This window comes from Phyllostomus discolor, chromosome 5, assembly GCF_004126475.2.
Source record: "Phyllostomus discolor isolate MPI-MPIP mPhyDis1 chromosome 5, mPhyDis1.pri.v3, whole genome shotgun sequence".
NCBI lineage: Eukaryota > Metazoa > Chordata > Mammalia > Chiroptera > Phyllostomidae > Phyllostomus > Phyllostomus discolor.
This window is the reverse complement of record NC_040907.2, coordinates 117,337,096-117,362,465: the sequence shown is the minus strand read 5'-3', so window position 1 is coordinate 117,362,465 and position 25,370 is coordinate 117,337,096. Positions and strand designations below refer to the sequence as shown.

Sequence of the window (25,370 nt, the reverse complement as noted above, 5' to 3'; positions counted from 1 at the left end):
TCCTTCTACCCCAGGATCCTGCTACCCCTGACCCTTGAACTGTTCTGCCATTGACATCAGTCTCTGAGGATCCATACCCAAAGGAAACAACTTCCTGTTTTGTTCTAAGTAACCATTATTCCCTGCAACCTTCCTCACTGTTTACCAAACTTCCTATTTCAGGATAGAGAGAATGAGCCTTCTCCTCTTCCTTCACAGGGTAAGGAGGAATGACACAGGAGCGAGAGAAGTCCTCTACATCAGGGGTCTCCAACCCCCTGGGCCATGGACTGGTACCAGTCCGTGGCCTGTTGGGAACTGGGTCACACAGCAGAAGGTGAGCGGTGGGCAGCAGTGAGTGAAGCTTCATTGGCTTCGCTGTCTGAACTCTGCCTCCTGTCCTCCTTCCCCACATCAGTCCCTGGTGCTCAAAATTTCAGGAACATTGCTCTGAGTCTGAAGGGTAAATTGCCTTCTCATGACTGTGCCCATATTGTATCAAATTGTCAATATACCAAATACCTTTGGGTCTTCAGATCAAATACCTGGTGGTATAAGAAGCCTGCATGATCATTCAAGCTTAACCCTCTCACCCATAATCTAGAAACAACCTCTGTTTCACCACACTTCCCAAGTACATCTGCGTGCTGGCCTTAGGCCAGCCTCTGGGGTCCCAAATGTGAAGCAAAGGATCTCACAGTCTGGTTAAGGAGAGACCTCTTGAATAGACTCTGTAGGTCCACAAGTTTAAAAGGAACCTGGAGACAGAATGGGAGTTCAGGGAGGTAGATCAGGGAAGCTTTTGGACTGGTGCACCAGTAGGTGGTTCCCAGGGAGTGGGAGAAGAGCTCTGCAGACAGATGGCCACCTCTGACTAGTGGAGGTGTCAGCCCGGCTCTGCTACTTCATTGTACACTGCCCTATGACTGATCAAACTGTTGTCCCAGTGATATTTTAAGTGTTGTATTATGAATCAGTTCTACCTGTTTCCGAAAAGGTGTTCTCTCAATCACCTATTTTTATAAAACAGTGTGGATGCAATATATGAGTAAATTATGAATGAATGGGTGGATAGGTGGGGGCCAAACTAGACCATGGTTACTCAAAATCTGAGAGAAGTGGGCAACATCCCAGGAGCCAGTGCTCCTGGCCACCCCTCACCACTGTCTGCCCACTGACTAACATTTTGGGATGAAAAGGAAGGTGGGATGGGGTCAGAGGATGGCAATTCTGAAGCCATTACTAAATATCGAATGCATTGGTTTTAAGGATTCCTCCTACTGATAACCCCCTGCTCCCCCCACAAAAATAGACGGCAAAAAAAACTGCTCTGAGGACTGAAGGGTGACTGCCTTCAGCTACAGGACAGGTGTGTCCAGATCCAATTACGTGAGTCCTTTTGCTCTGTAAAGAGCCTCTAAAGTTAAGAATCAGAAGTCTAGGGTCACCATTCGCGAAGGACTGAACGAAGCCACAGGTGTGAGAACAAGGGACCGCATTTGAACTATCCTTAGGCCCTTAGAGCCTCGGAGAGGCTGGATCGCTTCCTGCACCACCAGCCGCAGCACCAAAGAACTGCGGTGAGCCCTGAGCCAGAGCTCCTCCCACCGGGCGCGGGTGGGGGGCAGGTCACGTGGGAGCGACGCGGCTCCAGCGCAGGCGTGAACCTGCGCAGGCGCTGGGTCCACCCCTGTACCCATGGGGCTGGAGAGAATTAGGTGCTCGGTTCCCGCGCCTCAGGCACTGGAGAAAGCGGGCGGGAGGGGAGCACAACCAGGACGTGTTACACACGAGGCTCTGCGAGGCACGTGACCTCCGCGAAGGTGGGCTCCGCCTCCGCGCAGGTGAGGAAACTGAGGCAAAGCTGGGTCAGCGGTGCGCGGATTGATTAGCTGCGGGTTTATTCTGTCCGCCTGTCGGTCGGGTCCAGAGCAGAGAGAGGAAGCCCCTTCCGAACCCGCAGGGCGCTGCCGCGCCTGCCGGGAACCGAGGTAGTTCCAACCTTTTCCAGAGGACGACGCCTCCTCTTGGCTCCGCGGCGCTGCTCCGCCCGTCCGAAGCACCCTTCGGTCAGTGGAAAAACCCCGTGTTTGGGGTCAGAGACCCGGACCTGGGACCGGCGCCTCTGACTCGCAAGGAACCCCCGTCTGTCTACCCCGCCACCAGGCTTTGAGCAAGGCAGGTGGCACTGACATCCTTGAACTTCCGAGAAAAAGAGCTGCGGAAAGGGCTTTACCTTGGTGCGTAGGTCCCTTGGGGACCGAGCCTGCCTTGTGGAGGTGTCAGCCCGGCTCTGCTGGGCTGGGTCTGCGGGGCTGCCAGGGGTTCTCAAGCAGAACGGCTTGGAGGTGAGCGTGTGTAGCCTGAGGGACCTGGCGACCTCTTCTCTGTATTTGCATAGCGTCATGTGTTTTATGGGCCCACAGTATCTAGCTTTTTCAGAACCTCATAGGCACCTGTTTATCTCCTTTCCCAGCAGGTTATAAACTCCTGACACAATTGGAAAGAGCCCAAGTAAACATTTTAAAATACTAGGCTGAAGTCTGGGAATGCAAAGCCGAACAAGGCACCAATCCTCGAAGTTCTTGTAGGGGCCGGGAGGTGAAGGAGATGAAGATGATTAAGACCTAGCCGGAAAGGAACTGTGGGGATGCACACCCGTACCATCCAAAAGCCAAACAGTCGGGCCCATCTGATTCTGAGCCTCTTTTCTTTACCACACTATGTTCTTTCCATAGCTCAATTACCTAGACCTCAGTTTAGTTACCGTTTGTTTTTTTTAATTTTAATGTATTTTCCTTTGATCTTGGTAGATGAATAAAAAAGGTGAATAATTATTTAGGATTTATTTTGAAAAGCATTGTCCGAGAGCCAGCCTGTATAGTCTTGGATGCTCCTGCTGTGGCCCAGCCTTGGAGACTGAGAATTGGGATTCAAAATGTGAACCCTGACTCCTTGAAACTTGCCCAGTCATCAGAAACCCTTCATTTTCTGTATAAACAGCATTTTAGGGGCAGTTGTTGACTAATCTAGAAAGTGGTAAGAATTATTCCTCACATCAACATCAGTCTTTGAAAGGTAGCTTGCAAAGCACCACCTATGCATTCAGTCCTTTGATTCTTACCTGTTGTCAGGAGGCTGTGCAAACGAGGGGCAGATGGTCAGATATTTGGGAGGGTGGTCCCTGTAGCTTCAGGATCACTGATCAGAGAAAAGGACCACTCCTAGCCCCCACATTCCTCCCTCACCCACAGCAGTGTCTCAGTTTCTCAGTAGCTTATTATGTCCCCTTATTCTGATTTCAGCATCTGTTCAGCAAGTTCTGAATCTGGCCTCTGAGAGGCAGGCTGGGCCAGAGCTAGGCAGCTCATTGCAAATGGCTTCTATGATAGTTAATGACAAGGGCGGGTGGGGGCATATTCCCTAGTGCTCTTGGGGCCCTGGGTGTCTGTCACCAGGCTGCTTAACTGGGATTTTCAAGTGTGTTGTCACCATTAAGAATTAACAGGACCTTTGTTACTGTGGGTCAGAGAGATGCATAATGGCTTCTCAGCTGAAAATGGACAAGGTGACCCTAATGAAAACATTTGACTTTGGATTATACAAAGAATTGGGTTTAGAAAGGCTGGTGCTCTCTCTAGCCACCAGATTCCTAGACACTGTTCAGGAGCAATTTTGCTTTCAGCATTCTTCAGGCCAGGGAGTAGACTTCAGAGCCTGTAGGCCCGCCCACCTTCCTGAGCCCTGACCTTCCATACTGTTCTAGCCTCTGCAAGAGTGTCCAGGGCAGGACAAATAATCATAGGCTAGGAGTTGGGGGTCCTGGCACAGTCATGGACCAGCCCTCTTCCATGTGACCCTGAACTAGCTAGCCTCTTCTCTGTGCCTTAGTTTCCTTATTTACTCAGTTGAAGAAGGGGCTAAACTAGAGCTCTGAGGGTAGGACAGGGGAACAGAGCAGAGCAAAGACGGGAGATGAGGCATCCTTTCAAGGTGTGTTCACTGAGGGCCGAGGTGAGGAGGCCATGTACATCTATAGTTATCTCTTTCCCTCAATACCACTTTCTTCCTTCTGCCCTGGTTGTACCTCAGCCAGCTCATTCTGAGGAGGGAGGATTCCCTGGGTGGGGCTGAACTGGGCAGGTGTACTCTCAGTGTTTAGAATATGATGCTGTCTATACTTGTATCAGGCATGAGTTACCCACCCAGTGATGGTACTTTGTGTTTTGTTTTGTTTTAATTATATTTTATTATGCTATTATAGTTGTCCTGATTTTCCCTTTTTGCCCCCCTCCACTCAGTGCCCCCTGAGCACTGAGTCAGGCAGTGCCCCCACCATTGTTCATGTCCACAGGTCATGCATATAGGTTCTTTGGCTCCTCCCTTTCCTGTACTGTTCTTTACATGCCAATGACTGTTCTGTAATTACCTATTTGTACTTCTTAATCCCCTCCCCTCTTCACCCATTCTCCCCCTCCCTGCTCCCATCTGTCAACCTTCCAGTAACTAACTTCTTTTCTCTTGCTTTTAAGAGTCTCTCTTTAGCCTTAACCTTTGGCCTTTTAATAATGATGTGTCTTGGAGTGGGCCTCCTTGCATCCATTGTAATTGGAACTCTGCACTTCCTTCACCAAATTAGGGAAGTTTTCTTTCACTGTTTTTCTTATAGATTTCTAATTTATTGCCCTTTCTCTTCTCCTTCTGGCACCCCTATGAGGTGAATATTGGACCTCTTAAAGTTGTTTGTCCCAGAGGCTGTTTATATTGTTCTCGTTGTTTTCGGATTCTTTCTTCTTCTTCTTCTGTGTGGTTCTTTTTTGCTTCCATATGTTCCAAATCATTGATTTGATTCTCAGCTTCATGCACTCTGCTGTTGTTTCCTTGTAAATTGTTCTTTAATTAGTGTATCCTATGTTTCTGACGGGGACTTTTTTATGCTGCTGTGGTCCTCACTGAGTTTGTTGAGCATCCTTATAAACAGTGTTTTCAGCTGTGCATCTGATTGCTCATCTCCATTTCATTTAGCTCTTTTTCTGGAGTTTTGACCTGTTCTTTCATTTAAGCCATGTTTCTTTGTCATGTCATCTTGGCAGCCTCCCTGTGTTTGTTTCTGTGTACTAGGAAGATCTTCTTTGACTCTGTGTCTTTTTAGTGTGGCCTAATATCGTAGGTGTCCTCTGGGATCCTGTGGCACAGCTTCCCCATCACCCAAGCTGGGTACTCAAGTTGCACCCTCTCTGTGGGCTGAGCACAGCCTCCCCTTGTAGTTGAGCCTTGGTTGCTGTTGGCAGATCAATGGGAGGGATTTACCCAGGCCAGTCAGCTGCAAGGACTGGCTGTGACCACTGACCACCAACCCCTGCCCTACATGGAGGATCAGCTGAGCAGGGGCAGGTCTGTAGCTGCCCATGGGGTGCGTTGGCCCAGAGGCTTCCCCTGGGTGGTGCAGACCAAGGTCAGCCCTCACATGTGTTTTGCCCAGGGCACCCTGCCTTAGCTGTAAAGCCTTGTGAGATGGCTGCTTCTTGTGCTGGGCTTGGAGATTCCCAGGTCAAGCCAAGCTGTGACTCTAATCTGGCTGCTACTTGGGCTCACTGATGCCAACTTTGGCTTGTTTGATAGGATTTAGGAGCCAAGACCAGTCATTCTTGTAGGAAACAGCTTGGGTGAGCCCTTAATTTGGGTGAGGTAGAGTCTCCGTGGTTCTCCAAGGTGGGTCACACTGTGTTAGACAGGTTGATGGAGTCTCAGATATGGCACCAGCCTACTGGCTTTGAGCTCAGCAAAGGGATAATGGCCTCTGCTCACCTTGATGCCACATTTCAGTCTCTCCCTGGTACCCTTCAAGCTGCCCCCACCCCAGTGCTAGAGCTCAGAGGAAGTGAGTCTGAGTAGGTGAGACTGTGTTTGGATTCCCCAGGAGGAACTGCTTAGGGCTCCAGCAGGCTCCTCCACCAACTCAGTCCCTACTGATTTTCACAGTCAGAAGTTGTGGGGACTTATCTTCCTAGCATTGGAATCTTGGGCTGGGAGCCTAGAGTGGGTCTGGGACTCCTCGCTCCTAAGATATACCTCCTGAATTTTTTAAAAATATTTTCTTTATTTTTAGAGAAAGGGGAAGGGAGGGAGAAAGAAAGAGATACATCAATTTGTGGTTTCTTGGAGCATCTCCTACTGGGGACCTGTTGCACAACCCAGGCATATGCCCTGACTGGGAATTGAACCAGAGACCCTTTGGTTGCAGGCTGGCTCTCAATCCACTGAGCCACACCAGGCAGGGCATCCCTCCTGAGTTTTTATCTACGTTGGTCTGGGGCCAGCCTGTTCCACATTGGTGTCCATGCTTGCTCCCCTCCTACCAGTCTGGATGGATATGGTTTCTTCAATTTCATAGTTGTCAGACTTTCATTCAACTCAATTTCTGATATTCCTGAATGATGGTTGTTCTATGTTTTTGTTGTAATTCTGATGTGGTTGTTTGAAAAGATGAGCCATGTCTGCCTACATTGCCATCTTGACCAGAAACTCCTCCAATTATATTTTTCAGTACTTTGTTTTATTAAGACTTTATCAGTTTCTGTGTGTAGATGGTCCCTTGAGCAGGCAGGAGTTAGGCCTGGGGAAGCAGAGAGTGAGGATACACATCTAGCAAGAGAGTAGTAGTAGCAGGTGTTCCCATGGCTTTCTGGATGTCGGATCCCTGTAGTTGCAGTCATGCGGTACTTGAGTGTTTTTGGATGTCAGAACTGAGATAACCTCATGGGTTTTCTAGTTCCTCTCTCTGTGTACAGGTGAGAGACCCAGGCCCAGAGTGTATTTATAGCCTATGTTGGATTGCCCTGCCAGTGAGCAGTTGAGCTAGGACCCAACCTAAAGTTACCTAAACCCTCCCTGGCTGCTTGGCTCAGTGGATTGATTGCTGGCCTGTGAACCAAAGGGCCACGTGTTCAATTCCCTGTCAAAGCACATGCCTAGATTGTGGGCCAGGTCCCCAGTGGGGGGCACGAGAGAGACAACCACAGGTCAATGTTTCTCTCCCTGTCTTTCTCTCTCCCTTCCGCTTTCTCTCAAAAATAAACAAAATCTTTTTAAAAAATAATTTACCTAAACCCCAGGCTTGAGTATTTTCTTCAAGGTCATGCCAGTGCTGAAATTTGGTTGCTACAAATTAGTTCCAACTCTGCCTCACTGTGGAGTTTAAAGAGTAAAATTTAAATCTTGTCATTAGACATTTAATGCTTGCTAATTGCCAGGACTTCTATTAAGCGCTGGAGATGCAGAAATGAGTAAGACAGTGGCCCCTGCCCTCGTATTGGTCCACCATATTGTGTAGACAGACATGTAAAGAACTCAAATAGACTAAGTCCATTTGCTTATGCAGTGTGCAAAGGTATGTGTGTGTTTGCATATGCATGCACACTGTATAATCAGATATGAGGAAGCAGTCAGTTGTTCAGGCTTTCCAGAAAGGCTTTGGAGAGAAAGTGTGACTTGCTCTGGGCCTTTACATAGTTGGCATGGATGGGGAGCAAGTTCTGGGTAAAGGAAGCAACAGTGTGGAGTCTAACAATACCTGTTCTAGTCCTTCCACATTGAGTGATCTGGCATGGCTGTGAAGGTAGCAGGGATGAGGTTGAATGGTGGGCTGAAGTTAAACTGTGAAGGGCTCTATCAACACACTGAGGAGTTCATGGTGGGAGTCCAAAAGCAAGGGAAAGAGGCGATCAGGTCAGTGTTTTATAGTCACTCTGGCTACAGCATGGAGAACTAATTGCAGAGGACCTGACTAGAGGCAATCCAAGCTCAGCTGTGTGTTACTGAAATGGGCCAGTATAGAGTAATAGGGGTCTGGGCATGGACAGCAACAGTGAGGTTAAGAAGAGGGTGAGTGGCAAACACATTTTCCTGACTGATTGGATGTAGACTACAAGGGTGAAGGAAGTAAGTGACTCTCCACTTCTGGCTTGAGCTGTTTGCTAAATGTTGTGTCATTCCCTGAGATAAGGAACTCCAAAAGAGAAACTGACTTTAGAGGAGGTCACTTATGGACATAATGCAACAGTGATAACCTATAGAACACACAAGTGGAAACTGAGTCAGGACAGCAATAAAACCTGGAAGTCAATTCCAGGGTGGTGAGTGAAGTGCTAGAAGTTGGGGAAGTTGCCTAGGAAGGGAGTGTGGGTTGGAAGAAGCCACTTAAGTGGCAGAAAAAGAAGGGAAGGCAAATGAGGTAAAGAACAGATAGCAGGTGAAGGGCCTCAGTTGTGCCAGCTGACTTCCTGGGTGTGGGTGAAGAACAGGGCAAGGTACAGGCTGCACAAGCAGCCACAGAGAAAGAGAAGTCTCCCTTTGATTTTTAGTTATTGCGACACATGGGCTGAAGGGCTTCACTTCATTAGACCACACTGGATAGCAGAGAGGGAGTCTGTTGGCACTTGACAAATGTTATCATTTGCATGACTGCCGATGACTCAAACTTTGCTCAACTATTTGAAGGGCTGGGGGCCTTGGCAGCTTTCCATTTTGATATTTTTCTGGAAATTGACTATTGGCAGCTGCTGGAGTCCCAGGGTTGCTGGGTGACCTGGTCCTGCCCATGAAGTGAGTAAGCTTGAGGCCATAGGCAGGACTCTAGAGTCCCTCCCTCAGCCCCTCCCTTGCCATCTGAGCCTTAATTCCTGTGTGCTCACTGGGTTAGCCTCTCTTAGCAGAAGGAGTGTGGATGCTTTGAATGGTGAGTGCTTTGTTCCCAGGTTTGAACTGCCCAAGGTTGGGGATGAGGGACCAATTGCAGGAAGGGAAGACACCTGTGAAGCTCTGGGCTGCAGGGAAGAAACACTGTAAATTGAAATGGGGAGGAGAGGGTAGAGTTATGATGAAGAACCAAGAATGTGCAGACTCCGAAGTGAGCTGTTTTTGATAGAGTCACAGGATTGTCACTGGGGTGCTTTAGGAGCCTTAGCATTCACCTTGGCCAACCCCATCATTTCCAAGTTGAGGAAAATGAGGTGGGGGATTGGCAGTGAGAGAGCTGTGGCGGTGGAAGCAATCCAGTTTGACCTAGGGAGCCTAGCTGGGTCTCCTTCCCTAGCACTGTGCTCTTCCCAACCAGAGCTGCCAGTCTGAGCTGCCACAGCTGTTATTAGTTTGGGGTCTTATCCTGCGTCATCTTCTTGTGTGGGAGAGGACAGATCAGATAAGTCCCACAGTGGAGAGCTGAATACTGTGGCTGTCAGGTGGGGGACAACTGGTCTGTAAACAACCCTGCTATTATCTTTCAGAGAAACTGACCCTTTCCTTAAGTGAATGGGCAGAAAGGGAGGGAAGAGAAGGGACATCTGACACATGGTAAATTTTCTTTAGAGTAAACATGGTTTGACTATTCGATGACAGGAAAAATGAGTTGATCTTTTAAAATTGTCTTTAAGATGAAGGAGATGGTACCCCTTGATTTCCAAGAAACCCACAACTGAATGTGGGGATTGACAAGTATGACAATAGAAAGACCACAGGCTTTGGAGTCCTGGTGATTGGGTCCAGGTAGCAAACTGCTGCCTGCTGGATCTGCCACCCTGATTTCATTCACCTGGGGAAGGTATTGAATTTCTCTGAACTTCAGTGTTGTCAGCTATAAAATAGAGTAATCTCTGCATCGTAAGGACTGTTCAGTGAATGAAATCAGGCCATGCATGTGAGTGACACTAAGTTAATGCTGGCCTTGCTATATTTTCTAGTTAGTAGCTTTAGAGACCCATGTGAAGTTCATTGTTCTATTAGATAGTAAGGGTCCCTCTTCCTATTGTCTCTATTTTTTCAAATTATATTTTATTGATCATGCTATTATAATTGTCTTGATTTTCCACTAGGCCTCCCTCCACCCAGCACCACCCACTCCCTTAGGCAGTCCTCCACCATTGTTCATGTCCACCAACCGGCTCTGTGGGGGTAGGGCATGGTTCAGCAAAGGGACAATGGCCTTTGTTCACCCTGATTGCAGACACTTCAGTCTCTCTTTGTATGCCACTGGTGTCCTTCAAGCTGCCCCCACCCCAGTGCTAGAGCTCAGAGGGAGTGAGTCTGGGTAGGTGAGTTCATGCATGGGTTCCCCAGGAGGAACTGCTTAGGGCTCCAACATCTGCGGACTTGTCTTCCTGGCACTGGATCCTGGGCTGGGAACCTGGTGTGGGTTTGGGTCTGGGACTTGTGGCTCCCAAGATATCCTCCCAAATTTTTATCCAGAGAGGTCTGGGGCCAGAGGTTCCACATTGGTGTCCGTGCCTGCACCCCTCCTACCCGTCTGGATGGATGTGGTTTCTTCAATTCCGTTGTTTTTTTCCATTCAGCTCAATTTGTAGTTGTCAGACTTCCATTCAACTCAATTTCTGAAGTTCCTGAGTGATAGTGGTTCTGTATTTTAGTTGTAATTTTGATGTGGTTGTATATAGAGGCGAGACATGTCTGCCTATATCGCCATCATGACCAGAAGCATCATCCTTTTTTTTTTATAGGTGGAAATGGATGTAATTCAGGGTCCAGAGTCAGCTCTTATTGTGCAGCAAGTTGCAGTGGTACATCCTTTAAGACTTGCCAGATGGAAATTGCTTTGTAGCTCACAGGGCCTTGGGTGATGGGCTGCACCTACATAATTTCTAGGAGTTTCCCAAGTCAAATTTCCACTACTTTCCACTGGCAGAGGAACCACTGTTAGAGGCCTGCTGGAAGCATATGTAGATGGAGAGGCACGACTGTCACCTCTAGTGCTACGGGGGCTCTCACATATTAGTGCTACGAGGGCTGAGGAGGAGGTCCACACCCTGCTCACACTTTCTGGATCACATCCAGAAGTGGAGGTGGGGTGGTAAACATTGCTCCTGGAGCCCATGTCTTATACTCCATCTCTTGAACTTGAGGTAGGCCCTGTGGGACATGGAAGTTTGCATTTTCAGAGTGCCTTCAGTGCTGACATCCAACTCTGCCAGCCTGCTGCTTCCCAGGTTTATTCAGCCCAGGCCTAACGCAGCTCTTCCATCCTGCACTGTGGGTCCTACCTCAGCTCCAAAGACACTTCCTTCTAGGTGCTTCTATGGCTGCCCAGGGCAGATGTAACAGCTCTCAGCCCTGCTCTACCATAGCCCCATGTTCATACCTTTCCCAAGGTGCCTTACCTTTCCTCTTGAATTCCTGTATCCTTGTACTAGGCTTGTCTCTCCTCAGGATTATATATCATTTAGTTTTATAATTGATTAAATTGCCATTTGTTAGACAGATCCATGTTAAATAAATATTTAGAAATAAATATTGAGTCTGGTTGTGTCTGATTCCCTTGTACTCTTGAGCAAACAGGCTAAATGCTTGTTGATGGAGCTTGTTTGCCTCTAAGAATAGCTGTGGTGTGTTGGAGGGCTGTGGAGCTGACTTTTAGGGTCACTGGACTTCCTGAAGTGCACTGATGTGTTTCAGGAGTTGAAGCAATGCCTTTTGTAGGGTAGATGTAAGCTGGCCTTTGAGTACTGATGTGGAAATGTTATCAGGTCTGTAATCAGAGACTGTGCCACGTGCTCCTGAATCATACACATGTGTCAGAAATCCAGGGATGTTTTGGAAGTGTGTAAAGGTACAGCAGTTGTTCCAGACACTGGGGAATCTCTTGTTTACAGCAAGCAGGTGAGAGCTGTGATTTTCCTCCTAATTGTTTTGTGCACTGTGATCCAATAATGTGTAACTTTGCTATGTAAAAGAGTTGGAAGCTGGCCCATGGGAGGTTCTTTCCTACTTGGCCCAAGGACTTCGGTCTTCCACAAGTCATCATCTTCCTCATTCAATTCTACTGAATTGATTTCAGCACATATTCATGGAGAACCCACTGTATACCAAACAAGTACTGTGCAAGGCACAGGAGGTTCAGGGATAAACTGAGGAGCAGAGTCAAGAAGAGAAAACTGGCCGATAGGTCCAAATCTTGTGTTGAGCACATTAGACAGATCCTGGGTGCAATACAGTCACAGTACCAAGGTTGGGGTGAATGAACACCCTTGGGCTGGGAGTAGGATAGGCAGAGCATCCAGCAAGACTTCTTGAAGAGGTACCTATGTCTTCAAGAATAGACGAATGGGGTAGGGCATTTCAAGCAGAGGTGTGGAGATGTGTTCTGTCTTCAGCTGTCACCATCACTGCCCTCCTGCAGGAGCTGGGGCAACAGAAGTCAGGGCCTTGAGGGCCTCGCTTTCCAAGGCCAGCTTGCCCTTGGGGCCAACCAAACACAAAAATCCTGAATTCTTTGCCCCAAGACAGTGTTTCTCAGATGTTAATGTGCATATGAATCACTTGCCCAATCTGATTAAAATGCAGTTTATGATTCCTTGTTCTGAGATAAGGGTTGAGATTCTGCGTTTCTATGTGATGCCAATGCTGCCAGTCCATGAGACCACATTTGAGTGGTGAGGTTATACGAAACCTCTCCCAGCGTGAGTCCCTCAATCAGAGTACCCATAGCAGCATACCCTCCCCCAATACACACACTGGGCTTCCCCTTCCTTCCCCTTCCCTAATATACAGAGGATGCCAAATTCTCTTTAAACCCTATTTTCATTTGGTCATTCCCAACCCCTACCCAGATGAGCATCACAGAGTTTTAGCGTGGGGGTTGGGTGGGCTACAGCTTGAGGCATGGGCAAAGGAAAGAGCAAGAGAAGCACCTGAGAGGCTGTCATTTCTCTGTCATCACTTTTTGACTCACTGGTGAGCTCCTGAAGGCAGGAGCCTCCTTGTGTCTGTCGCATCCAGCTCTTGTAGTGCAGGTGCTCCGCAAGCCCTTGTCCAGTCCCATGTCTGCTGCTCCCACTCCCTTGCCTCTGGACTCCAGGTGGCAGCCCAGCTGGAGCCGTGCACTTTGGGAGATCAGATTCCAGCTGTCTTGTGAGAACTAGTAACGTTTGTCTTCCTTCCTCTCAATCTCCAGAAATGTCTTTCCTCCAGGATCCAAGTTTCTTCACCATGGGGATGTGGTCGATTGGTGCGGGGGCTGTGGGGGCTGCCACCCTGGCACTATTGCTGGCCAACACGGACATATTTCTGTCTAAGCCGCAGCAAGCAACCCTGGAGTATCTGGAAGAAATAGACCTGAAAACACTGGAGAAGGGTAAGCAGTGACCTTTCTGGTCTCAGTACTTTTCCGGGGCACTGGGATGCAAGCTTACTTATTTTTTTTGTTATAAAATAACTTTTTTAAATTAAAATAATATAACAACATTAGGAAAATGTAATAATACTTTTTAAATGACTGATAATTCTGTTACACTAACAATAATCATTTTTATTTTTTAACATTTTTTGCATATTATATATTTGTGATCTGAGTGTATGTAATATTTTACAGTTTAGCTTTTTCTTACTAAAATCATTTTTCATTTTCTGTTTCTCTAACTGTAATGATAATTGTTCCATATTTAGTAATATTGTACCACTCCTTACTAAACCAGTCATTTCAGAGTGTGTTCTGAAGAATTTGGGCTTCTAAATCTTCAGAAAATAGGAGCTCCCAAGTCAAAAAGTTTGAGAAATACTGTGTGTCCAATTCTGCGTTCCTGATGCTCAGCACAGGGATTTGCTCGTTGAAAGGAGGTGTCTGGGTTGTTACTGGTACAGGCATGGCCAGCCCCCACCTGTGGTGCGTGCGGCTGCCGCACATGGGGGACCACAAGGTTGCACTTGTAGAACGGACCTGCCTGTCTTCCTCCTCTTGGGGAGCCCCTTGGAGTCCCTAGAGGACAGCTGAGAGCCACACATTTCTGTGGGTGAGCTCCATCGCCTTACTGCTCTGGCACTGGATCTGTAGCTTGGGGGGATTTCTGTCATGCTGATAGTGTGAGTATAGTTGACATGTGAGTTGGGTAAAAGTTGGGGCTCACTGACTGGGAGGTCTCTAGGTTGGCCCCACAAATGGAGATTGTTGTCATCTGTTCAGTAAATGAGGAAGTTTGTCAGCAGAAGGCAGGGACTGGGACTGATTTGTGATGTAGGTCACCTTTCTAAGGGACTGAGAAGCCCTGCAGAGAGAACTGTTGTGCTTTGTGTAACCCAGGGGTTCCCAGTCTCACCCCCTGCCTCCAACCCCCATTTTTAATATCCCACAGAGACATGGAACCCTCTGAAAAATGTTAAAATAATAAGCTTTCATACTTATTGACCCCTCACTAACTCTGTGTTATCAGACACTGGTGAGCACTTCCACACCCATCTGTTAATACTCCCTGCAGCCCAGTGCTAAGCATCTGCATTTACAAATGAAGAAACAGGTTCCGGGGGAGACACACCATGTCCAAGGTCACACAGCTAGATGCAGACTCACTCTGTCCCAGGAACCGGGCTTGACTGTTTAAGAGTTGGGGTTTTCTTAGCTTCATTTTTCCAGAAAAGTTTTAGTTTGGGATATTCAAGTTTGCAAATAGATTTTTATGGAGGAGGGGCACTTGGGTATATAATAGGATCCTCACACTATATTGATTTTGCTCAGAGGGTGGCTATTTCCTGTCTGTGTTTCCCATGTGAAATGCCTGTGCAGGTCCTCTGGCAGGCCTGGTACCATCTGTGAACTGCTGAGCAGTCAGGGCGGGGCGGGGCAGGGATGGGCAGAGATGGGCAGAGATGATACTGAATACCCTTCTTATTCTCCCCAGAACCAAGGACTTTCAAAGCAAAGGAGCTCTGGGAAAAGACTGGAGCTGTGATTATGGCTGTGCGGAGGCCAGGCTGTTTTCTCTGTCGAGAGGTGAGTACCTTTGAAGAACTGGCCAGAGAGAAAAGGATCTTGGCAAGCGGGGGCCAGTGCATTCCCAGCCTGAATCAAGGACCTGTAGGCCCATATTAGCCTTTGATCAGCACTGGTCCATTTTTTTGTTATTTGCTCTAAGTATTTCTTTGACTTATTTTGTTTCTGTTCACTTAATCACTCACCATATCCTGGGGTTAGCAACACACTGCATTCTCCTTTTTACTCTCAAACTCTTGCACTCTTGTTATTTGTGTCCTGGACCATCTTCCTGTTGAATCAAGGACAGGGACTGGGTCCCATTCCGTGTTCCTGATGCTCAGCATAGGGATTTGCTCATTGAAAGGAGGTGTCTGGGTTGTTACTGGTACAGGCATGGCCAGCCCCCACCTCTGGTGTATGTGGCTGCTGCACATGGGGGACCACAAGGTTGCACTTGTAGAATGGACCTGCTTGTCTCCTTCTTCTTGGGGAGTCCTTAGAGTTGCTGGTGGACAGCTGAGAGCCACACATTTGTGTCGGGGAGCTCCATTGCCTCACAGTGCTTCTGGTATTGAATGTAGCTTGGGGAGGTTTCAGTTGTGCTGATAGTGTGGGTACCGTTGGCATGAGAGTTTGGTGAAAGTTTGGGGCCCACTGTCTGGGCAGTCTCTAGGTTGGCCCCTCAGAGGGAAGCCATTGTTATCTGCTCAGAAAGTGAGGAAGTTGTCAGGGGAAGGCAAGGTCCAGCCTTGTCAGTTTACAGATAGGTAAACTGAGGGCCAGAGTGGCTTGGTCACACAAGTCAGTTGGTGGCAGAAGATCCAGGTTCTGAGATCACTGGCCTGCCTGGGGGAGAACTAGGAATGACAGTCCTGCTCTTGAGACAACTGTGCTTCTCAAGTAGTGGACTTGGCCCCTTGCAAGTTGTCATCCTCATCCCCCTTATTGTCCTTCCTAACCCTGAAGAATTTCTTTCAGCCTTGCAGATCTCTCCCCAGCTTTCATGGTTGGGCTGGCCAAGAAGCTAGTGACACGATGCCCTGCTGTACCTTGCATTTGGGGTATTGTCATGCCCGCTACTTCATTTGTCCCTCACCATATTCCTAGAAAATAGAGTTTGTTGTTAGTCACATTTTATAGAGGAGGAAACCAAGGTGCAGAGGTTGTAGCAAAGTCACACTGCTGTGGGGAGGTTACTAATTTCCTGTTCCTTCTGTCACAAATTATCACGAACTCAGTGGCTTTAAGCAATAGAAATTTATTATCTTACAGTTGTAGAGGTCAGAATTTGAAAATGGGTCTCTTGAGCATTTCTCCCGGAGGGTGTAGGAGACAAACAGTTTCCTTGCTTCTCCCAGCTTTAGGGGCATGTGCAGGCCTTGGCTCACAGCCCCTTCCTCTGTGTGTAGAGCCAGCAGTGTCTGGTCAAGTCTTTCTCACATTGCAGGACCGTGACACTGATGTTCACTTTCCTCTTCCACATTTAAGGATCCTTGTGATTCCACATGGGAACCACCTAGATAATGCAGGATAATCTCCTTTAAGATCAGCAGACTGGCAACCTAATTTCATCTGCTGCCTTAAATCCCCTTGGTCTTGTAACGACACATATTCACAGGTTTCTGGGATCAGAATACGGACCTCCTCAGAGGGTGGTAGTCTGCCTGCCACAGGTGAAGGTCAGAGCTTTTGATTCCGAGTCTGTGATACCTCTGAATACCAACATGGAGTCCTGTTGTGACTTGATTTCTTAAGACCAGTTAAACCCAAAAGGTTCCAAGAGCAACTACTCTGTGTAGTTACAACTTATTTCCTGTGCTCTAGTCTCTGCCTAGGTAGAGCATTTTGCAGAAACCTATGTTTCTAAGAGCATGGTCAGGTGGCAGTCCGAGCTATTTTGAGGGACCTGTGGAGGATGCATGTGACTGTCCACTTCATGGCTTTGTCCAGTGACACATTCAAAGTAAAGAACCCAGGAAAAGAGAGTTAAACCTTCATTTCACACACAGGTGGTCTTTGACCATATCAAGCCTGTGGTCCTCTCTGCTCTAGGGCTAAGCTTGCCACTCACTAAAGCTCTTAATGAAAGCATTGTAATGAATCCTGCTTTGTTAGCCATCCCTTTTTAGCTAGAAGTAGAGCCCCATGTTTGGGTGCAGTCTCTTAGTTATTGGATGCTCCCTGGGCATTGGTTAGGACAGCCATAACAGGATCCCAGCCTCTGCTTCCCACCAAGGAGAACACAAGAAGCCTGTGCTGAGGATGGGACTGATACCCTATACTGAGGCCTAGTGCCCAGCTGGGACAGTGTTAGGCTGGGCTACACAAGCCTTAATTGTTTCTGGCATTTTGTTGTCTTTGTTCTTCTACATTCAGTGCCAGCCATGCACTGGGCCTGTGGGACATGGGGTGTTGGTTGGCCACAGATGTATATGCCCCTGACCTATTTCCTACTTTCCGCAGGAAGCTGCAGAACTGTCCTCCCTGAAGCCCAAGTTGGATGAGCTTGGTATCCCTCTCTATGCAGTGGTGAAGGAGCAGATCAAGACCGAAGTGGAGGACTTCCAGCCTTATTTCAAGGGAAAAATCTTCCTGGATGAAAAGGTACATGTGCTGTGAGCCTGTCAGACACAGACTGGTGGAAATTGTGTTTAGGTGTAGAGAGTTTGGTACCTTAGGGTGAGTCTGGCCTGGAGTTGGAGGTCGGGCTGGGCACCCCTGCAGCTGCCCTGAACTTGCAGCAGCCTTCCCGGCCCCCTGAGCTTAGCTTGATTGCACACTGAAAAGCTGTCTTCTCAAGTATTAGTTGAGCCCTTCCTGAATTGTCGCTTGGGAATGGGAACCTAGGAAGTAGCTGAAACTGCATTGGGTTTTTCCCACCATGCAGGTGGAGGCCCAGCCAAGCCCCTGCCCCTTAATTTATTAGTCATATTTCTTTCCTCTCTGCTCTCACCTCTGCAGAATGTCAGACTGTAATCATCCTGTCAGGCATGAGAACGCTGTATATCTCTAGCAGTAGGTTAGAGTCAGAGCTGAAGGCTGCCTGGGTCAGGCCTGCCTTTAGGTCAGCAGCTGTTTCCTTGGGCAGTTGAGAGTGCCCCAGGGTGGAGCTGCCTGTGTGTTGTGGGAAGGACATGGACCAGCAGGCTTCGAGTCGTCGTCTCAAAATCAGTGCCCTGTTGGGAACCTTTCCTCCCTGGGGAAGGTAGGTGCACAGCCTATACTCATGGGGTCTGTCCTCCTTGCTGCTGCAGAAAATGTTCTACGGCCCCCAAAGGCGGAAGATGATGTTCATGGGATTTGTCCGGCTAGGTGTCTGGAACAACTTCTTCCGGGCCCGGAACGGAGGCTTCTCTGGGAACCTGGAAGGTGAAGGCTTCATCCTCGGGGGCGTTTTTGTACTGGGATCAGGAAAGCAGGTAAATTTCTAGTGTTCACATTGTTCACATGTGGGTCTGTGGTTATCAGTGTCTGTGAGCGTGAGACCCCAGTGGGGAGTGACTTTTCCTCCTCAGTCTCCCAGTGTTCCTTCTAGAAAGCCAGGGAACATAAGGGAGGGAAATGGAGAGAAATTGCCATTTATCACACATCTCACTCTTCACAGTAGCGTTATAAGGTAGTCACAGTTTTGCGGGCGAGGTGAGTGCCACACCCAAGAGCACAACTCATCAGTGGTCTTGCTGGGGTCTGAACCCAGCTGTTCCGATGTCAAGTTCTGTTCCTGTGCTTGAACAAAAACATGTTTTTTTTCCTGTCAAGAATGTACTTCTTTGCAGTGTTCCCAGGTCATCAAGGATGGACAATAGAGAGAAGTGAAGGGGAAAGAAGGATCCAAACAGGCCAAGTTAGGGAAAGGAGCAAGGAGATGTGGGGAGACTGATCTTTTCACTGTGGGGTCCTGGTTTCAGAGCTGCCCCTGGAGGGGTAACAGACTTCTCATCGCACAGGCTGTCTTGGGCCCTGGTTAGGAGCATCCAGGGTAACTGGGCCTATGGGAAGGTGTGGGGAGATGAGGACTCTGTCAGCCCAGGGGGCAGGTGGGTGGGTGCTCCCTGTCAGACCATGGGCAGCCACGATCCATGGTGGTTCCTCTGTGCTGGAGGACAGTGCCAGCACAAGCCAGGAGGATGCAGGGCAGGAATGGGGTAAAGCAGATGCAGCCTCGAGGACCTGGCAGGAGGACCCAGAGACTGGGTTCTTGACTTCTGGGCTGTTCTCTGACATCCTTAGCATGACACGAATACTTGACCTCATGTATGAAAAGACAGGTTGTCTGCAGAGGTGATCTCACTGCTAATATTGATAATTATGGAGTACTCTTCCTGATTTGGGAGGAATAAAGGCTAATGGGAATACAAATTTAAACTTTATTTCTAATCTCTTCCTGTAAAGCTGCTATTACTGGTCCGTATTAGAATTTAGCATGATTGGTGTCTGAACGTAAACCTATTTGCTGACTTTCTGCTAAATCAAAATGTCATAGTGGTAGTGTCTGCCAGTGAGGGCCTGCCTACCTCCCCACGGTGTTCCTATATGTGATCTCTTGTCATCTTCACAGCCAGTCTGGGGTGTTAGGTATTTTTGTTCCCATCTACATGTATGGAAGTGGGACTAGACATATGAAAAACAGGCAAAAGTACACAGCTAGTAAGTGGAAATGAAACTCAGGAACTCAGATCTGTCCTGCTGCAGAAACCCTGCCCTTCCTTCACCCATAGCTGCTCTTTAGGAATGGTTCTCAGAGACCCCTTCCAGATGTCCTTGCACTTGGGCAGGCCACTTGCTTATAGGATCGCTCAGCGTCATCCCACGCTGGCACTCTGGGGTTCCTTCCGCCTCCCTGTCTCTGCCTTCCCTCAGCCTCCAGGCCAGGGCTTGGCTCACCTGCCAGCCTCCTCTTGCCTGGAGTGACTCAGCTGGTGCTTATGGGCTCCCCAAGCCTGGCTGGCAGGCCCTGGTGTTGCTAGGTGGGGTGTTTGGCTCTGTTGGTGCTCCCTGGAGCTCCTGCCTCCTTCCTTCCTCCTGGAAGGCTGACTGGCTGGTAGAGCTTCGGGACTGGCCTCCATGTTTCTTCGGCGCAGTTTTCGCAGTCCCGCTGTGCCAGGTGCCACACAGTGGGGATTTCCTTTGTACTGATCTTTAAAGCGTAATTACTTTAATGAGGTAATGTGTTTTCCACATAAATAAATTGAAAACGAAGCAGTAGAAGATAGGGAGAGTTGTTCTTTATAAGCTCAGCCACCACGGACAACCTGTTAGCACAGTGCTAAGCCGCGAGGCCTTTTGTTTTCAAAACATGGTATCTTAACCAAGCTAGATTTTTTTTTTCATTTAACACTATATTATGAACATATTCCCACATCATTTATACTCTTGCTCAGGATTTTTAACGTCTGCATACTGCCTTGTTGGGCAAGGCAGTACAGCTTCCTGACCAGCTTCCCTGTAGTCACCACAGTGTGGTGGGACTTTCTGTTTTCTTTAAAGTGTTTACAAATAATGGCACAGTGACAGCTGTTTATTTATTTATTTTTTTAATTTAAGATGCATTCCCAGATGTCATGGGCCAAAGAACTCTTTAACAAGGATTTCTTGATTCTGGTCACAAACACGTTTTATCATTCTTACCACTTCACAATACTTTGGGGTGTCCTGTGTCTTAGGGCATTTTTCATCCCAGTATCAGAGGTGAGGGGCTCCCAACTTCTTAGGAAAACTTAAGTGAAGAGAGGGTCTCCTTTTTCAGATGGTCATTCAACACCTGCCAAAGGCTGACATCTGAGCTCCATGTCCACACCCTTAGGCTTATTCAGTTCCCTTCGCCCAGGAATGCTCTTTTACCTCACCTCTGCTTGTAGACATCCTGGTCCCTCTCCTGCATTGTCATCTGGGAAGCCTTCCTGGACTGCCCGATTAAATTTGATCACGCCTAACTTCCTGCTCCCGAAAAAAGCTGCTCTTACAGTCCAAAGATTGTGATGTAGCTGTCCCCTTATCTCCCTTCCCCAAAAGACTAAACTCCTCAAGGGAAGTGCCAGGCCCGATTCTGGTCTCTGTCTCCTGCCACCGCAGGACAGGGCTTAACAGGTAGCTGCAGCTCCATATCTGTCCCCTGATCGAATGACTCAGAATGAGGATTGATGTTCCCTCCCCTTTCCTTTTAGGGCATTCTTCTCGAGCACCGAGAAAAAGAATTTGGAGATAAAGTAAATCCATTTTCTGTTCTGGAAGCTGCTAAGAAGATCAAACCACAGATTTCAGCCTCAGAGAAAAAGTGATTGTATGAAATTGCCCAGCTCCGGGGTACCTAGAGGCACTCACCTGTGTTCATAAGATGTTTGCATTCGTGTCTCTAAAGGGTTGGAAACCCACTCATGCCATATTCTCAGTGTAGATCATTAAGGTATTCTAATACTGTACTCTGTTTAGGCTCAGTAAGACAAAGTAGCCCCAAAGAAGACTGGTAAAAATCTAAGAAATGAGTGAGGGATGTTATAACTAAACCTGGAAAATATGAGGCTTAGAGTTGACTAGTGTGCCTCATTACAAACGGACATAGTGTTTGAGGTGCTATTATTTGAAATAAGTTTTATTTTCCTGTCTTTAAAAATCTAAGAAAAGTTGATGGTTGATTAAAAGATTAAGGATATAAGGTTTTTTGCTTGTGTATTTTCTGTTAATGATTCACTACATAATGTTGAAGTAATACTTACATAAAGGAATTGATGCGCTTTGATGTGCTTTGGATGGCTGATAAAGATAGATTATAAAATTAAATCTGGTTTTTGTCTTTCATTCTGACCTCAGAGGTTTGTTTTTCTAGAAGAAATGGTCGTCTCTGGCTCTAATAAAAGTATGCATTAGAATTTGCCTATAATACAAGTTTTTCTGATAAAGCTAACAATAAAATTATTTACCATAATGATGGTTGACTTTAAATCATCTGTGCCAAAGACACTGTGAAAAATCAGTGTTCTTCATATGTATGGGGTGAGGTGGCTGGTCGAGGACTACAACGGTGACTAGGTCTGGTTTCATGTGTGCACAGGCCTGTAAAGGGCTGGGCTCCTGCAGACTGGAGGGCATACGGTTCAGTGCTCTAACTGGGTCAGCACAGTGACTCTGACCCCTGGGACTCCACTGACAGGATAACTCAGATGAGAACTGTTCGGTCCTGGAAGACACTCGATCCTGAAATGGCTGGAGAAGAGTGGCCCCTAGAAGGACATTGCAGCAATGGATGCATAAAGAGAAACCTTATTATGACTTCCTTCACCAACTGTTTTACTCCTGATTAGTATGTCATCATGGAAAACCACAGAGTCATGAGATGGGTAAGTTCTAGTTTAACTGCTGTGCAAGTTCAAGCAAAGCTTTGGCCCTCAGCTTTCTCATTAGTAAAATGAACATTATAATTCCTTTCTTCATTCAGGTCTGTTTATTAGACATCATTGAGGGAATGACAGATAATATAAAACAGTGCTTCTCAAACTTTAATGTACATTCAGATCACCTGAGGGTCTTGTTCAGACGGAGACTGTTAAAGGACAACTAACGCAGACACTAGTTAAAGGCAGTGAAGACAGATTTTACTCAGTAGCGAGTGCAGTGGAGGAGAGCCCTCAACATAAAACTGGGCTCTGTGCAGAGGCGACTGGAATTTTAAAGGGAGAGTGAAGGAGTAGTGAGGGGGAATGCGCAGGGCTTGAACTGAGTCAAGGTGGTGGAAAATTACAAAGAGCGGGTTGGGGCATTGGTCAGTGTGATTCGGCTATCTGTGTCTGCTAACTGGCTGACTTATCACATTAGGCTTCTCCCCTCCCACCTGAGACGGGGAGTTGGAGCTTTATCTGTCCTGGTGATTATATTTCAAAGGGAAGGCTCCTGGGTCCTTGAGGAAGAAAGACACTCTGGGTTTTCAGGAGATACAGACTTACACAACTCAAAAAGAGAAAGGATTTACAATTGTAAGGGCTTTTTGTTTGTTTTTGTTTTTAAGTGAATGCTCTTAAGAAAAGGGAGGTCAGGGACCTACAGTCAGGTCTTCCGCTTTAACCAACCAAAACCTTTTGCCAGGCTTGAACTTGCCCCTGCCAGGGACTCAAGGAAGGGCTAGGTCTTCCCAGGGAAACAGCCTTGAGCTTCTGGGAATTACTCTAGCATTTGTTCGAGTCTTGTAGTGTAGGAGGTGGAAAAAATCATTTGTGCTGAAACTTTCACAGTTCTCAAGACTAGAGAATCTGCATTTCTAACAAGCTCCAGAGGATGTTGACAGTCTACTGATCTAAGGCCCACACTTTGAGAAGCAAGAATTTCGTGGACACTACAAACAGTAATATCTGTGGGCTTTCGGTTTTAAAGCTTCAGCAAGTCTCTGACAAGCATTAGCAGATGCCCTTTTCTTTATTTGATAAACAAATTGAAACCCACAATAATGCAAACTACTGAGAGAATGCAAGAAAGAGCCCTCGATAAAAAGCTGAAGGTTCTCAATCTGGATACACAGAGGAACCACTGGGGATGTATAAAAAAATTCTGATTGCCCAGGTCACACCCACAGGTCCATTCAATCAAAAGCTCTGGGATGAGACCCAGGCAACAATGTTTCTTAAATCTCCTGAATGATTCCAACATGCAGCCAAGGTTGGGAACCATCGTAAAAGAACTCAGTGTCAAGTTTGGAACCATCCGAGTTCACACCTTAACTTACTTCAGAACTAGGCTGCTCCCAATAATCTCTGATGAGTTTTGGAAAATAGTCTTTAGGTGGCAAGGGTCAGGGATGGTGTAGACATAGATGTACAAGGATCCCAGTCTGAAATCGAACCTTCAAAATAGAGAATATTTGAATAGGTAGAGAGGGTCAAGAGGTCATTTCATGCAGGATGAGGGCCCTGAACCAAGGTATGGCTAGAGTGAATGTAGGTAGTAGGTGTGGGAGAATAGGGAAGAGTCTAGTCTGTTTCATTTATCTGATTGCATGTCCTCTTTCCCAGTACAGTGAGGACTCAAATGCAGTTCCCTTTCACATCAATGAGTATTTGAAAATTAAACAAAATGAAACACTGAGGGAAAGTAGCAGTGCCTATGGCTACTTTTTCTCCCTTTTGCCTAGATACCACCGTGGTGGGCTTGGGTAAGGAAGGTGAGCAGTGGGGAAGCGGCTTTAGGGGGTTTTGAGCATAGAGAGTAAATGAAAATCAGAGGGTCCAGACTGAACACTTCTCCTTAGCCTGGCTACCTTCCCTCACTCTCAGTTACTCTGTCCATGGGACAAGCAGGCAGGTATGAGCTTGTGAGTTTATGTTTGGGAGGGATGGGGAAGAAAAGTTTGTCCTGCTTTAACGCCTCAAACCTTTTTAGGTTTAAAGGGGAAAGGTTTGTTTTGTTTTGTTTTTTGTTGTTTTTAAACAGTTACCATAAAGAATGACAGTAATCAGGGATCCCTAGATTTTGGGGAGTGATCCTTTCAAGGACATGCACCTTCCAGCTATTTCTGTGGTAGGTGTAAGCAGAGCAAGCACGATGGGCCAGGTTCAGGTCAGCAAGGCTGAAAGCCCCAGGTGCCTATCAACAGGCAAAACTGGAAAAACAGAGACCTTGCCCCAGGGAAACATTTCCCCTCTAGCACGTCACTGGTCATGTGGTTTTGAACCCCATGACTTATATTGCTGGTCATGCCATTCAGACCTCCTGACTTTTCCTCACTAAAGGAAACATCTAGGCCTCAATTAGTTCAGCCATAGGCCCAGAAAAGCAGCAAAACCAGACAATTGACGCCAGAGCTGACATCAGGACCAGCTGCGCTGACTAATGACCCTCTGCCCCAGTGCCAACCAATCAGTGGAGACCACAACTCTGAAAGGCCACACCTGAAAAGCTGATAAATATTCTATTGAGATGGTTCCCTGAGATCTCCCCTAAGAGTCCCAACTGCAAAAAAGAAATACAAACCCTCAGGACAAAGGATCTAGTGTACACTCTTCCTCTGAGGAGCAGCCTGTGCCTTTCCCTTCCTCCTCTTCTCCATAGACACACATCTCCTAAACACTGAGAAGCAGGGTGTCCAGCCTTTAGGCATCTCTGGGCCGTACTGGAAGAAGAATTGTCTTGGGCCACAACATTAAATACACAAAACACTAACAAAAACTGATGAGCAAAGAAAAGGTGGTAAGTAAATTTACGATTTTGCACTGGGCCACATTCATAGCCAACCTGAGCCACAGGTTGGATGTGGGGAGCCACAGGTTGGACGGGGGGAGCTTTTGTCCGCAGAGACCCCCATCTGCCACGGATGAGAATAAGTCTACCAAGACATGATCTGCTTGGGGAGGAAAGGTGGCCGATCTCTCACAGGAGAAGGACCAAGAGCGTTTTCCTCAATGGCTTTTATTGGGTTTGTTTACACAGGAATTCAGGTAAAACTCATTACTCATTGCTGGAAGTAAGGATCAAATAACAAAGAACTCTGAGGGCCTATTTTGAGTCAGGTCAGGTAGCTAAACAGCTGTAAAAAACTTTAAGGAACAAACTTACTTCTTCCTTGGACCCTTATCATTTAATTGAGAGCATTTCTAACAAAGCAGGTTTCACAGGATTTTACTATTCTTTCTTAGGCCTGATCACCTGGGGAACCCGC

At 47.3% G+C, this 25,370-nt stretch overlaps 1 protein-coding gene across 3 annotated transcripts; it reads left to right on the top strand.

Annotated features, from left to right (window-relative positions):
* Positions 1-1,650: 1,650 nt before the first annotated feature.
* On the top strand, positions 1,651-21,656 carry PRXL2A (peroxiredoxin like 2A). Of its 3 annotated transcripts, none has more exons than XM_028513698.2 (6): positions 1,651-1,823; positions 12,941-13,120; positions 14,658-14,749; positions 17,195-17,335; positions 17,986-18,150; positions 20,896-21,656. In XM_028513698.2, exons 2-6 carry the CDS (start codon positions 12,943-12,945, stop codon positions 21,007-21,009), a joined length of 690 nt encoding a protein of 229 aa, XP_028369499.1. In that variant the 5' UTR covers positions 1,651-1,823; positions 12,941-12,942; the 3' UTR covers positions 21,010-21,656. The 3 variants fall into 3 exon arrangements, with proteins under 3 accessions (XP_028369499.1, XP_028369500.1, XP_035882632.1); XM_028513699.2 differs by having other exon boundaries at positions 1,652-1,823; positions 12,958-13,120; XM_036026739.1 differs by lacking the exon at positions 1,651-1,823 and adding an exon at positions 8,695-8,716.
* Positions 21,657-25,370: the final 3,714 nt, after the last annotated feature.

What these genes read in the sequence shown, in the direction of transcription:
- PRXL2A (XM_028513698.2), top strand. Translation starts at nt 12,943, where the DNA reads ATGTCTTTCCTCCAGGATCCAAGTTTCTTCACCATGGGGATGTGGTCG. An exon ending in CCTGAAAACACTGGAGAAGG is followed by an intron (nt 13,121 to 14,657) that starts GTAAGCAGTGAC and finishes TATTCTCCCCAG; the next exon opens with AACCAAGGACTTTCAAAGCA. An exon ending in TACTGGGATCAGGAAAGCAG is followed by an intron (nt 18,151 to 20,895) that starts GTAAATTTCTAG and finishes CTTTCCTTTTAG; the next exon opens with GGCATTCTTCTCGAGCACCG.